At 41.2% G+C, this 16,857-nt stretch overlaps 1 protein-coding gene across 1 annotated transcript in view; it reads right to left on the bottom strand.

Annotated features, from left to right (window-relative positions):
• Window positions 1–16,857, bottom strand: part of LOC139385209 (potassium channel, subfamily K, member 5a) — a 67,217-nt gene that overhangs the window by 6,622 nt on the left and 43,738 nt on the right. Inside the window, exons 2-4 of the mRNA XM_071130323.1 lie at window positions 4,172–4,283; window positions 3,439–3,605; window positions 3,106–3,274 (exon numbers count right to left, since the gene is read on the bottom strand). Coding sequence (XP_070986424.1) covers window positions 3,106–3,274; window positions 3,439–3,605; window positions 4,172–4,283 — 448 coding nt within the window. The remainder of the gene's footprint in view (window positions 1–3,105; window positions 3,275–3,438; window positions 3,606–4,171; window positions 4,284–16,857) is intronic.

The following is a 16,857-nucleotide window of genomic DNA, read 5'->3' on the forward strand; positions in this document are numbered from 1 at the left end:
TTCATCCTTGGGAGCAATTTCCAAATGCCTGAAGGTACCAAGTTCATCTGTACAAACAATAGTACGCAAGTATAAACACCATGGGACCACGCAGCCGTCATACAGCTCAGGAAGGAGACGCATTCTGTCTCCTAGAGACTAACGTACTTTGGCGCAAAAAAGTGCAAATCAATCCCAGAACCTTGTGAAGATGCTGGAGGAAACAGGTACAAAAGTATCTATATCCACAGTAAAACGAGTCCTATGTCGACATAACCTAAAAGGCTGCTCAGCAAGGAAGAAGACACTGCTCCAAAACCGGCATAAAAAAGCCAGACTACGGTTTGCAACTGCACATGGGGACAAACATGGTACTTTTTGGAGAAATGTCCTCTGATCTGATGAAATAAAAATAGAACTGTTTGGCCATAATGACCATCGTTATGTTATCTCAAGACTTCCTGAAGTTAAAGCCTGGATGCAAATAGGCCTTCTAAATGGACAATGACCCCAAGCATACTTCCAAAGTTGTGGCAAAATTGCTTAAGGACAACAAAGTCAAGGTATTGGAGTGGCCATCACAAAGCCCTGACCTCAATCCTATAGAAAATTTGTGGGCAGAACTGAAAAAGTGTGTGTGAGCAAGGAGGCCTACAATCCTGACTCAGTTACACCAGCTCTGTCAGGAGGAATGGGCCAAAATTCACCCAACTTATTGTGGGAAGCTTGTGGAAGACTACCTGAAACATTTGACCCAAGATAAACAATATAAAGGCAATGCTACCAAATCTTAATTGAGTGTATATAAACTTCTGACCCACTGGGAATGTGATGAAAGAAATAAAAGCTGAAATAAATAATTCTCTCTGCTATTATTCTGACATTTCACATTCTTAAAATAAAGTGGTGATCCTAACTGACCTAAGACAGGGAAATTTTACTAGGATTAAATGTCAGGAATTGTGAAAACCTAAGTTTAATTGTATTTGGCTAAGGTGTATGTAAACTTTCGACTTCAACTGTACATAGGCGTACAGAGGCCCATTATCAGCAACCCGCACTCCTGTGTTCCAATGGCACGTTGTGTTAGCTAATCCAAGTTTATAATTTTAAAAGGCTAATTGATCATCAGAAAACCCTTTTTTAATTATGTTTTCATAGCTGAAAACTGTTGTGCTGATTAAAGAAGCAATACAACTAGCCTTATTTAGACTCGTGGAGTATCTGGAGCATCAGCATTTGTGGGTTCGATTACATGGTCAAAATGGCCAGAAACAAAGACCTTTCTTCTGAAACTCGTCAGTCTATTCTTGTTCTGAGAAATGAAGGCTATTCCATGCGAGAAATTGCCAAGAAACGGACAATCTCGTGCAACGCTTTGTACTACTCCCTTCACAGAACAGAGCAAACAGGCTCTAACCAGAATAGAAAGAGGAGTGGGAGGCCCTGGTGCACAACTGAGCAAGAGGACAAGTACATCAGAGTTTCTAGTTTGAGAAACAGACACCTCACAAGTCCTCAACTGGCAGCTTCATTAAATAGTACCTGCAAAACACCAGTCTCAACGTCTACAGTGAAGAGGTGACTCCGGGATGCCGGCCTTCTAGGCAGAGTTCCTCTGTCCAGTGTCTGTGTTGTTTTGCCCATCTTAATCTTTTATTGGCCAGTCTGAGATATGGCTTTTTCTTTGCAACTCTGCAACTCTTGTTTGGTAAAAAAACATTTGCAGCTATTTGCAAACATTTGCAAATATTTCCAGCTCTCTCCCTTTCGATAACCACTCAGCATGAAAGGGAAAAATGTAATGCTCTGATCGTGTGGAAACTTCATAAAACACCTGATTACTTTTAATCCCTTGCAGAAATAGCCTACAGTTTTGTCTGTCCGGAGCTCACTGGCGCAAGAAACTCTGAGAGCCCAGAATATTTTATACAATGTTGCAAATCAGGCGGACACAGTTGATACAATGTTTAAAGTTTGTTACAGACAGGCAATGTGTAGCCAATGGGATTTTACAGGATTTTTATTTTTAATCATGATATTTTCTACCTGCAGACCGCAATGTTTTATTTCTTGGCTTTATGTAGGCAATTTTTTACATAGTTGGCAATGGCAACAGAAGTTACTTTTATATTTGTATCATTTTAATTTAGATAGCATTTAAATTAACCACATGACTTTTTGAGATCAAAATTAAATGAAACTGTTCCACGAAAATGTGCATATAAAAATCAGAACCGGCCCTCTCCTGTTTCAGCAAGACAATGTTCCTGTGTTCCTGTCCATACAGAAATAGGTGTCGAGATCGGTGTCGATGAACTGACTGGCCTGCACAAAGCCCTGACCTCAACCCCATCGAACACCTTTGGGATGAATTGGAATGACGACCGTGACCTAATCACCCAACATCAGTGCCCGACCTCACTAATGCTTGTGGCTGAATGGAAGCAAGTCCCTGCAGCAATGTTCCAACATCTAGTGGAAAGCCTTCTCAGAAGAGTGGAGGCTGTTATAGCAGCAAAGGAGATAGCAACACTAGATTAATGGCCATGATTTTGGAATGAGATGTTTGACGTGCAGGTGTATAATTGGTTTTATTGAAACACATAGGGTGTGTCTATATATGGAAAAAAAACAAGTTTAAAAATGTAGACCAATTGATTGGTCGAAAGAAAATATTTTTTTTGGGCGGGGACAGTCCAAATGCGAGTAGACGGCTCACTTTCCATGAAATCCTCCTCTATGTGGAAACAGCAAGAATTTTTTGAAATGGTCTGTCTGAGACACAAGTTTGGGTTGGGGTTTAAGTGTTTTCTCTCCAATTTATGCTTTGGCCACAAATACGAGTATAGGACGAGTCAACAACATTATTTTTTGTATGCATTAACAGAATATACATTTTTAAAAGTGAGATTATCACTTCAAAGTTTTATTAAGCACATTGCTGAGGACGTGGGAACATTGTTGCATGAGAACTACTTTACCATATTGGGTAAAAATGTATGTTGAAAATAAGAAGTACCTTACAAAATACAAGTTGGCAAAAAAATATCACTTGCAAAGTGTAAGGACAAATACCCATAAACATGCAAAAAGCTTGATAATGCAAGGGGAGGATGAGCTTACCTGCTACAAGGTCACCAAAGCCAATCGTGGTCAAGGTGACAAAGGAAAAGTACAAGCCCTCCACATAGGTCCAACCCTCTTGAGACATAAATACAAATGGGGGGATGACCAGATGGACCAGTACACCCCAAAGGACAAAGATGGCTGTGCAAGTGAACTGGGCCTTTCGCTGAAAAACAAAAAATAATGCAAAAACCGATGAAGTGAGTCAAATGCAGTGGAATGCAAAGAAACACATTCACTTATTTCCCTCTGATTATTTTAACTTAGACAAAGACAAATTAGCCATGTTAGATGGAAAAATATTTATAAGACAAAAAGTATCTTTCTTACCAGTGAAACCCCTCTCTTGGTAAGGTACTGACCCAGGTGCTTGGCCCTGCCTCCAAAGAACTTCCCCAGCTCACTGATCCAGGTAAGACAGAGTGGCACCCCGAAGAGCCCATAGAAGATGCAGAACACCCGTCCTGCTGATGTTTTGGGGGCAATGTTGCCATAACCTGTCAGAGCAAGAAAGGATAGGAAGGGGTTAATAGTAGTATTCAAATCAATAGCATTCAAACCTTAACACTTCTTTGTTTTGACCAATTCGGATAACAAATTCTACCAAAAGAACGCACATTTCATAACCACAGTTTATAAAATATTTTTCAGTGATGAGAAATGATAGAGACTTGGCAAGGCTGAATAAACATGTAAAATCATTTAAAAAAAAACTGTTGGCATTCAGAGTACCACAATAAGATAAATTACTCTGCTGACAAACTAGACCAGTTCTTTAATCTGGCTTTTCTTTACCCGATCTCATTTGATCTGCCCCGTACATTTAGATTATACAGACTAAAAGGGCAAGCAGTCCACCCTAAATGAGAGTTTATCCCATGAGAGTAAAGTTAAGCAGATCATTACAGAAAGATTTTGAAATAAGATCCACATATCCTTGCACAATAAATGATTATGGAATATATTCCTGTCTTGTTGCATCAGTTACGATATTCCCTTTTCTCCTGACTATAAACCACAATTACATAAGCTCCATGTGACACTCTCAGGACAGTTTGCCTACCTATAGTTGTGATGACAGTAGCAGCAAAGATGACAGCATTGGGCCAGTTCCAGTTGTTGAAAGTCTTGCTGCCAGTGATGGTGACACCTTGTCCGGCAGCATCCGACACCACCTGGGCACAATAACAGCAGTGTGGCAGTTAGTGAATTGAAGGCAAAACTGGGATGCATGTAATTTCTCTTGCTATAAACAGGCCCATTTCCCATACCACATCCTTCCTGTGAGCCGTTGATTTTATCTCCAGATGTACTGATGATCCAATGATCAAAGCGCCACCACTGCGACCTGTATGCTCTAGTCGGCTGGCCCTAGCTACATACTCGTCGCCAGACCCACTGGCTCCAGGTCATCTATAATTCTATGCTAGGTGAAGCTCCACCTTTTCTCAGCTCACTAGTCACGATAACAACACCCTCTAGTAGCACGCACTCCAGCAGGTATATCTCACTGGTGATCCCCAAAGCCAACACCTCCTTTGGTCGTCTTTCCTTCCAGTTCTCTGTTGCCAGTGACTGGAACGAATTGCAAAAATCGCTGAAGCTGGAGACATACATTGCCCTCACTGACTTTAAACATCAGCTATCTGAGCAGCTAACCGATTGCTGCAGCTGTACATGGTCCATCTGTAAATAGTCCACCCAATCTACCTACCTCATCCCCATATTGTATTTATTTACTTTGCTGCTCTTTTGCACACCATCATCTGCTCATCATCATCTGCTCATCTATCACTCCAGTGTTAATCTGCTAAATTGTAATTACTTTGCTACTATGGCCTATTTATTTCCTTACCTCCTCATGCCATTTGCAGACACTGTATATAGAATTAATTTTTTTCCCTATTGTGTTACGCTTGTTTATTCCATGTGTAACTCTGTGTTGTTGTTTCTGTCGCACTACTTTGCTTTATCTTGGCCCGGTTGCAGTTGTAAATGAGAACTTGTTCTCAACTAGCTTAAATGGTTAAATAAAGGCTAAAAAAATTAATGTAAAAAACAATTGCACTCAAGGACCCTAGAGGCCCATTCCTAACCTGAAGGGTTTACAATAAAATAAAAAAACACTGCATATGCTGGTGGAGTGACACAGGAAGACGGGTACTTTTTGTCCATAAACAACCATTATGCAATTACACAATCAAAGACAAAAAGGACAAACTGGGTTAACACATGGTCGTCTTTCCAGACGATTATCGGCTGGTCAAAATCACAGCCTCTATAATTGTAACTTTTTTTAATTTCACCTTTATTTAACCAGGTAGGCCAGTTGAGAACAAGTTCTCATTTACAACTGCAACCTGGCCAAGATAAAGCAAAGCAGTGCGACAAAAACAATACAGAGTTACACATGGGATAAACAATCATAGAGTCATAAAGTACCAAACTGCAGTGACGACTTGGTGTATGAATTTTCCTTCACTTACACATAACTAAGCATTCTTCCTCTGACATACTAAGTATGCAGGCCTTTTCAGGAATTGCAGCTGGTGCAAACACAAAAAAAGAACCGAACAAAACCTGTAAATGGGAGATGAGCGAGATTCCAAGGAGGACCTAAATAATCATTACAAGTTTCAAGTTTTATTAGTCATATGTACAGGATACCCAAGGCCCAGGCACCGTTTTGAGTAGATGTCCTGGATGGGTGGAAGAACAGTCTCAGTGATGCACTGGGCCATCTTCACCACCAGCTGGAGGGACTTGCGGTCGTGGACGGAGCAATTCCCACACCAGGCCATGACGCAACCGGTCAGGACTTTCTCGATGGTGCAGCTGTAGTTTTTGGACAGGACCCGGGGGGGGGGGGGGGGGGGGGGCATGCCGAATTCAGCCGCCTTCCAGAAGGCGGGGACAGCTATGAAGCGTCACGGATGTTTCTTTATATATTTGCCTCTTTGCTTGACATCATGTGGAGGTCTATAATTTTATTTCTGAAGTCTTGGCTGATTTCTTTTGATTTTCCCAAGTCCTTGGGAGCAATTTCCAGATACCTGAAGGTACCACATTCATCTGTACAAACAATAGTACGCAAGTATAAACACCATGGGACCACGCAGCCGTCATATAGCTCAGGAAGGAGACATGTTCTGTCTCCTAGAGATGAACGCACTGTTGTGCGAAAAGTGCAAATCAATCCCAGAACAACAGCAAAGGACCTTGTGAAGATGCTGGAGGACACAGGTACAAAAGTATCTATATACATTGTAAAACGAGTCCTATATCGACACAACCTGAAAGGCTGCTCAGCAAGGAAGAAGCCACTGCTCCAAAACTGCCATAAAAAAGCCAGACTACGGTTTCCAACTGCACATGGGGACAAAGATCATACTTTTTGGAGAAATGTCCTCTGGTCTAATGAAACAAAAATAGAATTGTTTGGCCATAATGACCATCGTTATGTTTGGAGGAAAAAGAGGGAGGCTTGCAAGACGAAGAACACCATGTGGGGGTGCTTTGCTGCAGGAGGGACTGGTGCACTTCACAAAATAGATGGCTTCATGACGAAGGAAAAGTATACGGATATATTGAAGCAACATCTCAAGACATCAGTCAAGTTAAAGCTTGGTCGCAAATGGGTCTTCCAAGTGGACAATGGCCGCAAGCATACTTCCAAAGTTGTGGCAAAATGGCTTAAGGACAACAAAGTCAAGGTATTAGAGTGGCCATCACAAAGCCCTGACCTCAATTCTATAGAAAATGTTTGGGCAGAACCGAAAAAGCGTGTGCGAGCAAGGAGGCCTACCAACCTGACTCAGTTACACCAGCTCTGTCAGGAGGAATGGGACAAAATTCACCCAACTTATTGTGGGAAGCTGGTGGAAGGCCATCCGAAATGTTTGACCCACGTTAAACAATTTGAAGGCAATGCTACCAAATACTAATTGAGTGTATGTAAACTTCTGACCCACTGGGAATGTGATGAAATAAATAAAAGCTGAAATAAATCATTCTCTCTACTATTATTCTGACATTTCACATTCTTAAAATAAAGTGGTGATCCAACTGACCTAAAACAGGGAGAATTTACTCGGATTAAATGTAGGGAATTGTGAAAAACTGAGTTTAAATGTATTTGTCTAAGGTGTATGTAAACTTCCGACTTCAACTGTATACACACACACAAACACACACCAAAAATATAAATGCAACATGTAAAGTGTTAATCCCATGTTTCATGAGCTGAAATAAAAGATCCTAGAAATGCTCCATATTAAGCACAAATTTGCTTACAACCCCATTATTGAGCATTTCTCCTTTGCCAAGATAATCCGTCTACCTAACAGGTGTGACATATCAAGAAGCTGATTAAACAGAATGATCATTACTACCTTGTGCTGGGGACAATAAAAGGCCGCTCTAAAATGTGTAGTTGTGTCACACAACACAATGCCACAGATGTCTCATGTTTTGAGAAAGCATACAATTGGAATGCTGACTGCAGGAATGTCCACCAAAGCTGTTGCCAGATAAATTAACGTTAATTTCTCTACCATATGCCACCTCCAACATAATTTTTTACAAATTTGGCAGTATGTCCAACTGGCCTCACAACCGCAGACCACATGTAACCACGCCAGCCCAGGACCTCCACATCCGGCTTCTTCACCTGCAAGACCAGCCACCCGGACAGCTGATGAAACTGAAGAGTATTTCTGTCTGTAATATAGCCCTTTTGTGGGGATAAATTAATTATATTGGCTGGGCCTTGCTCCCCAGTGGGTGGGCCTATGCCCTCCCAGTCCCACCCATGGCTGTGTCCCTGCCCATTCATGTGAAATTCCGAGATTAGGGCCTAATTTATTTATTGAAATTGACCAATTTCCCTATATGAACTGTACCTCAGTAAAATTGTTGAAATTGTTTATATTTTTGTTCAGTATACATGGTCCAGCATGTTGTTTCCTCTCATGGAGCAGGGTACATGTTGGTGATATTTTGGAAAAATGTTGTAAAAACTTGCTTGTTTAAAATCTCCCAGCACAATAAAAGACTGCTCCGGTGAGAAGACTCTTGCTGGCTAATGTTCTTGCACAGTTCGTTAAGTGCTTGCTTGATGTTTGCTTGAGGTGGTATTGTACACAGCTGTGATAACTCACGTGAATTCACTCGGCATTTAGAAGGGTTGGTATTTTAGCATCAGAAACTCCAGGTCGGGTGTACAGGAGCTCATGGACGTTTTAAACTTTGGTACACCAGGAATTGTTGATGAAGAAGCCACCCCCGCTACTCTTACAAGAAGCCGCCGTTCGATCCATAAGGAAAATGGAAAAGCCATTTGGTTGAATAGCAGAGTCGCATGCATTGTCCGTAAGCCATGTCCTGTAAAAACAACGACACAGCATTACCTGATTATCCCGCTGCAATTGAAGCCTTGCTCTGAGTTCAAAGTTTATTTTCCAGTGATTGGACATTAGCCATCAGGATACTAGGAAGAGGAGGCTGTAGCCAGTCTTTCAGCATAGCTTGGAGTCACCCTTTCCTTCGTCTCAGGCATTGCCTTCAGTTATCTAGATCAGCAGCAACAAGTAAGCCTGCTGTGTGGGGAACAAAGGAGCTTATGTAGTATTCCAGTTCTGGGAGGCTGAAAGTGTGTAGCTTCCGATTAATGACACAGAAGTATTTGTCATCGTAGGAAATTGGAGAAACATTCTGAGCAAACAAAGTAATAATTAATGCAAAAATAGCCATAAAAAAGGTTGAGTAGGAACGGGCAAGACGGGGTACCCTCCTCAGCACCACCATCATATAACTTTAATTACAGAATCCATCAAGCTATGTGTGTGCTTGAGCAGCCACAAGGAAAAGCCAAAGAAGCCCATTCTCCCAGGCATGAGCGTACACCCTTCGGCAATAACTTCTAAACTGGGATGGGGCAATGCATTCCCACACACCAAAGCTCTTTAGATTCATCCAAATGTGCTCGAGGGCAAAATGTGCTTGAGCTCAAAAGTGCTGGCAGAGCAGCAGATGAGGGCTCTCTTTAATAACGGGCCTGCGACAGTTCAGCTCTGTAATTAGTCAAGCACTAGAGGAGCGAATTCCTTTGCCTGCTGAATCAACAGTCATTCTTTGTCTTCATCAGGCCCCATGACAAGGGAATTGATGGACTTGTTAAAGAAGAGACACAGAGGACCGATGCTCGGCCGAAAGCAGTAGGTGGCCATCCTATCGCCACAGTGTGTTATAGGGACCACTTGCATGTAGAATCGGAAAATCCATTGGTGCTTCGTTTTCACACCCTTGTGCCAAATCAGAGTGCTAGAGAGCTTTCCCCCAATGAAAACAAGTGTTTGGCTGTTATCTGGGCAGACAACCCAGTTAAAGGCACTGAATAGCAGTTGGAAAAGGGGTCTTACAAAATACTTAATGTACTATAAATACATCAAAACACAATCAAGTCAAGTAGCTTATTTGCAGGTAGTTGAAGTAAAGAACACTGCCAACTAATATCAACACATATTTTGTTTTGGAGAAATGATTTGCCTTCTGTAAGATTATAAACCTATTGCCTTGTTATTTTGTTTAAAACCACGCCACATATCTTTAAGATATGTTCTAATTTCTCTCCCTCATGGGGGTGGATGATGAAAGTTTGCAGAAGTAACAAGTTAGACCTATCATTTAGACAGTATTTTAACTGATATACATTATGTTTATGACTTATTAGATGATAAAACGTATCATTACATTACCAAATCAGTAACAAAATGTCCCCAAAAATTGAACGGAATCACAGCAATTAAATTGACTACAATGGGAAATCATAGTGGTCACCTGCTACTGTCCTCCCTTCTTGGCATACTGTTCAGCTCATAACTATTATCTTTCTCTTTGTCATCTGGTGGTCAAAGCAAGACTGTGAAAACAGTCTGGGACAGGCCCTTGCTCGCTCTCCCTTTTCCCTCTTCTCTCTCCAGTTAATATCATCTCTGCCGTAAAGCCTCTATCATTCAATTTACTGCAACCAGCATCCTCATCTTCTGCTCCAGAAAGTGGGAAATTCATTGTTTTGAGTATATTGCAGAAAGCAAAGCCAGCAAATCACAAATATGTAGCACAAGTAACTGCCATGGAGAATGATTACTTACATGTTACACACTTCTACAAAAAGAACAGAGAAGGTCTTCACCATACAGTGTCATGTCCCTAAGTATTTAGGGTCCTTCCAACACCGGTTTCTGACAATAAAGCACATTTTCATTTTGCAGAGACTATCCCTGAGGCTACACTCAGATTGGGTGTCTGTGTGTGTTTACACATGACAAAGGCCTACATGTTGTTGTTTTTGTTCAGTTGTTTTTGCTGTTTCCAAAAGTCTAGGACTTTTCCCCCCATGTAAAAAAATAATTTGGTTAAATAAACAGGAGCTTTTATAATCATTCTGTTACTAAATTGCATCTGCACAGTTTAAGTAAATGTGGTATTGTCATTTTTGTGTGGAAATTGTTAAGAAGTCATTCTTGTGCATAGAGTTACATGGTTTGTTAAACTTTGCAGTCACTGTTTATTGTTTGGGATACATTTGAAAGTGAAACATCTGTCTCAATAGATTTCTGTTGACGTGGAATTGCCCTTCTTATTAAGTGGGGAAATGACACTCTGGCGAGAAACCGTGGTGAGCAATTAAGCAATTTTGATCATCTGCAATGTAAACTTAATCCTGCACTTCTTGAAAGGAATTTAACCCCCAACCCAAGATAAAGTTTTGAGTTGTCATTCCTGAATGTGTTTTTTGTTGTTGTTATTTTTCAGGTGTGGATTATCTTAAATGGCAATGTCGGGTCTATCAGACTACCGACCGTGAGAAAGGAACACCTGCCGACACCAGCTGAAAGTATTTTACACTAATGGAAACAAGTCAGATATTGTGAGTCGAGGGCTACACATAAACAGGAACTGAAACTAGCCATTTCATTAGGAAATTCTGCTTCGCTCCAGACATTTTGCTCAGAAAAAGAAGAATTAAAAGGCCTGCTAGTGAAAAGTAAACACAAAGGGTATAGATTGTGTCCGCCATCTCTTTTCCAAGAAACTGTTCCTCTCTCTGAAAGTAGTTGCTTAGAAAGGCAGAGTCAAAGATCCATAATCCTCCAAAACAAACATCAATGCATTACAGTGAACCCTTTGGAGATCAGGTTGTAATATTTACTCCAGGATGTTATTTCACCCCCCCACCATGACACGGGATAAACAGCTGCTTTTCGTGGCTGTTTTATAGATATGTTTGGGATGGCTATGTCTGAATATCCATATCTGTGGCCTGATGTGGTCAGTACTCTTGTGCCCTAACCCAAATACTTGCAGGGCATCTAGAAACTGATAAAAAGCATATACCGCTTGAGGAAAAGTACTTAAGTACGGAGAGTCAGAGAAAATGCTGACTCAGAGGAAAAGGCACAGAAGAATTGTGAGGGCATAACGACAGCTGTTCCCATCTCAAGCTGAAGAGCAGCCAAAAATAAGTTTATGATTTAATGGTCGATTACAGAGCAAATTGAAAAGCAGTTGCAAGGTTGTGGGAGTGAACCTAGAGAGCCTGCTCCATTTCTTCATCCTATTGTAAGACCAGGGTTTACTTTTGAAAAGCTACAGATATCCAATGGTAGGCTGGCTGACAAACACTGCCCTAAGTTGGGCTGTGTCATGATTCTCCACACTTCTAAAGTGTGCATTAGTCATGAATTTAAAAGCATTGGATTTGGTGTATAGATTGGTGTAAGTATTGGCTGTGGGGAGCCTCCATGGTTACTCAAATCCATGAGAGTGCACACTAAGGGAGAGTGAAGAATTGGGATCAAATCAAATGTTATTTGTCACATGCGCTGAATACAAGAGGTGTAGACCTTACAGTGAAATGCTTACTTACAGGCCCTTATCCAACAATGCAACTAAGAAAAAGTCTTAAGTAAAAAAAATATAAAATAAAAAATGATTTAAGATCAGCAGAAAAATAACAGTAGCGAGGCTATACACAGGATGCAGCCTTTGTTTCGCTGCACTAACGTGGAAGGTCAATGGAAGGTCAACTCTAGCTCAGCAAAGAGGGCAGGAGTCACCCTTCGAGGCCATAAACCCAGAGCTATGTGTGATTCACTGTGGCCAGTGGTGCTAGACCTGCTCTGTAGGAAGCTGTGAAGTAGGATAGCACATTTTACAGCCATAGGGAAGGATAGGGAATATGTATAACATTTCTGCAATACCTTTGAGTTTGCTAGCTTGAACAATGGGTCTGTCTGTAAAATGGATTTATGTAACCGTAACAAATAGATGGTGACAGAAACATAATTTCACCTTGTTTTAAAATGGGTAAAAGTTCTACAACACCCCACATTCATGCCGGAACAGTTGCAAAATAAAATCTTAATCTTAATCTGTCAAAACAATGACCAACACAATTACACAATTAATTACAGGGCTCATCTGTAAAACAGACCTTGTCAAAATAACCTAAACTGCTGTGTGAGGTGAAATGGTAGCCACACACACAACTTGCACACCTTATCTTTAGTTAACATGAGCAAGTTAACTTTGGCCCTGACTGACTTTTCGCAAGAGATTTCTTGTTCCTAAATATATTTTGAAAAGGTAAAGTAGAATCAAATAGATTTCAAGACGGCGTAGCAGTTCAGACGTCTGTCTTTTTATGTCCTGTGTATATATATATATCTTTTTAATATTTGCATTTATATTTTTAACCTCAGTTTCAACATACTCTCCTACTACCCACCTCAACCAATGTGGTATAGATCTGCTATTTTCTATACTTTAGAACTAGAAACCCCAACAGAAGCTAGCCAGCTAACTAACTACTAGCTAGTAGTCAGTTAGCCACTGCTAGCGGTTATCAGCTAACCTTAGCCCGGTCAACTCCTGCCAGTCTGCACAGCGTGATTCAACCCAGAGCATACCGGACTGCTTTTTCGCCACATCTCCGGTTTCCTACCGCAAGCTCTGAACCTTTTCACCTGGATCATCGCAGCTAACTAGCTGCTATCCGAGTGGCTACCCCCTGGCTAACGTTTCTGTCCCGAAGCAAGCACCAGTGAGCCTGGAACTAGCCTCATGCTAGGTCCATCTCCCGGCTAGCTGAAGAGGCCCATTCAGCCACTCCTTGGGCTACAATACATATTTTGACAATTGGCCTGGACCCCTTTTACTGCCGACACGGAGCCCAGCCGATTCCATAACGACTGGCCTACCGATATAATCCGCCCGAGGGGTTTCAACTAGAGGTTGACTGATTAATCGGAATGGACGATTAATTAGGGCCGATTTCAAGTTTTCATAACAATCGTAAATCGGTATTTTTGGGCGCTGATTTGCCGATTTTTACCTTTATTTAACTAGGTAAGTCAGTTAAGAACACATTCTTATTTTCAATGATGGCCTAGGAACGGTGGTTTAACTGCCTCGTTCAGGGGCAGAACGACAGATTTTCACCTTGTCAGCTCGGGGGATCTAATCTTGCAACCTTACAGTTAACTAGTCCAACGCAATAACGACCTGCTTCTCTCTCGTTGCACTCCACAAGGACTGTTACGCGAATGCAGTAAGTCAAGGTAAGTTGCTAGCTAGCATTAAACTTGTCTTATAAAAAACAATCAATCATAATCACTAGTTAACTACACATGGTTGATGATATTACTAGATATTATCTAGTGTGTCCTGCGTTGCATATAATCTGACTGAGCATACAAGCATACAGGTATCTTAAGTATCTGACTGAGCGGTGGTAGGCAGAAGCAGGTGCGTAAACATTCATTCAAACAGCATATTCGTGCGTTTTGCCAGCAGCTCTTCGTTGTGCGTCAAGCATTGCGCTGTTTATGACTTCAAGCCTATCAACATCCGAGATGAGGCTGGTGTAGCCGAAGTGAAATGGCTGGCTTGTTAGCGCGCACTAATAGCGTTTCAAACGTCACTCGCTCTGAGCCTTCTAGTAGTTGTTCCCCTTGCTCTGCATGGGTAACGCTGCTTCGATGGTGGCTGTTGTCGTTGTGTTGCTGGTTTGAGCTCAGGGAGGAGCGAGGAGAGGGACGGAAGCTATACGGTTACACTGGCAATACTAAAGTGCCTATAAGAACATCCAATAGTCAAAGGTTAACGAAATACAAATAGTATAGAGGGAAATAGTCCTATAATTCCTATAATAACTACAACCTAAAACTTCTTACCTAGGAATATTGAAGACTCATGTTAAAAGGAACCACCAGCTTTCATATGTTCTCATGTTCTGAGCAAGGAACTGAAACCTTAGCTTTCTTACATAGCACATATTGCACTTTTACTTTCTTCTCCAAAACTTTGTATTTGCATTATTTAAACCAAATTGAACATGTTTCATTATTTACTTGAGGATGTATTTGGATGTATTTGGAATAGCGTCTTGACTGTAGACAGAGTTGTTATAGTAAGCCATCAACTGCTCTCTTTCTAGCTGCAGTAAATCATTTCAGAAGCAAGCATATTATTTACCGACAGCAGCTGAAAATTTCAATAAAACGACTAAATGTTTTGAAGTTAACTTCCATTGCTTTGTCTAACAACAGTCAAGAATCTAGCAAATACATTGTGGGTCAGGGTGCAGTATTTAGTTATTATTAAAGCACAAACTAACTGTATGTTAGCATGTTTCTCACACTTGTTTTACCAACAAAGGCAGCAGTGTTGCCAAGGCTACTGTTGCCTAGCAATGCTTGATTTGCATGAATTAATGTCTTCATATCTCTTCAAATTCCCATGATTCCTAAATATATGTTTGAGACCGAACAGCTAGCGCTAAGATTAAGAATACTTTCCCGGTCTGAACAACCTGGAATGATGAAGAGAAGATTTCTAATGCTTACTTGCTTCATCTTCCTTTTCCAGGATCATGCTCTGTGCTCTAAATAACTTAACTGGCTATTTTTACAGTTAAAGAGAATGGTGGGCTGTACCCCTCTGCTTGGATAGAGCAGATTAGGAAGAGGTTCTACCAATAAAAAGTTAGAGCTGTTTGTTGGAGTTTAGAGTGACAAAAACTGTCTAGCTGATGTCTACCAACAGCTCTCTGTGTCATCATTGAGTAGCACAAATGGAGCCATTTCTATGGACACAGAGGGCAAAAATTATGACGAGGGTGAAGAGAGTGACAACAATTACAGAATACAACAACTCACCACATGTAGTGACCACAACCACAACACACAACTTCTGACCAAGACCACACAACTACTGACCACATCTAGTGACCACGACCACACAACTTCTGACCACAACCAAACAACTTCTGGCCCCTCAACTGCTGACCACAAAAACACATGTTCTGACAGCAACCACACAACTTCTGGCCAAAACCACACAACTTTTGACCTCTCAACTGCTGACCACAACCACACAACTGCTTACCACATCTGCTGACAACCACACCATTTCTGACCACAACCATACAACTACTAACAACCACCACCAAACTACTGAACACAGCCACACAAGTACTGACCATAAACACACGTCTGACCACAATTACTGACCACAATCACACAACTTCTGAAAACTGCTGACCACAACCACACAACTTCTGACCACAGCCACACAACTACTGACCACCACCAAACTACTGAACACAGCCACACAAGTACTAACAATAAACACACAACTTCTGACCACACAACTACTGACCACAACAACACAATACTGAACACATCTACTGACCACTACCACACAACTACTGAACACATCTACTGACCACTACCACAACCACAGAACTGCTTATCATAATCTGTGACCACAACACAACTACTGACCACAACTAGTGACGCACCAAAATGACATTTTTGGCCTATACCGATATCCAATATTTTCCTTGCCAAAAAAAACAATACAGATTTTTTTTTTTAGCAGCCTTAAGCATTCTAGCACGGTGAAATAGTTAACACACACACGGACGCAGCGGTCTAAGGCACTACATCTCAGTGCAAGAGGTGTCACTACAGTCCCTGGTTCGAATCCAGGCTGTATCCAATCAGGCCGTGATTAGGAGGCCCATAGGGCAGCGCACAATTGGCCCGGCGTAGTCCGTCAACATAAATAAGAATTTGTTCTTAAATAAAGATTACCCACACACACCAAAAAGTTATTTTGTTGAAATTTACTTATGTCCCCATTACCCACATAAGGTACGCAAACTGCATTTTCTGTATGATTGTTGAGGATCTCCATATTGCAAATGTACGGTCCCTTACTAGATGGCGAATTTTAAAAACATTTGCGGACAACGGCCTCGGGCCGTGCCCCAGGGCCAGGTCTTCCGGGAAGTCATCCAATAAAGTCCCTCTGACATTTGGTTTCCGTTTTATAAAATAATAAAGTTTTGTACATTTTTCCACTGTCCGGTAAATTCCACCAGATGGCGAATGGCTTCTTATTGCAAATGTACAAAACATCACCAATCATGACATGGCCATTTCTCCTAAACGGAAAATACTTTGAATAAGAAACTTGGTGAACATAGGATTGGCCTAATGGGATGTTAGCCAAGAAACAAGATGGTGTCGAGGACTCAACGCTTTATGAGTTAAGGCCATTTTTCTGGGATTAAACATCAAAAACGAAAATAGAGTGCTAATTTGACCGCTTCACATCAAAGTACATGAACCTACGGTGTCAGGAAAAAAAAGAACTAGCCATTTATCTATTGTATTTTAG

This window comes from Oncorhynchus clarkii, chromosome 26 (assembly GCF_045791955.1).
Source record: "Oncorhynchus clarkii lewisi isolate Uvic-CL-2024 chromosome 26, UVic_Ocla_1.0, whole genome shotgun sequence".
NCBI classification, from domain to species: Eukaryota; Metazoa; Chordata; class Actinopteri; order Salmoniformes; family Salmonidae; genus Oncorhynchus; species Oncorhynchus clarkii.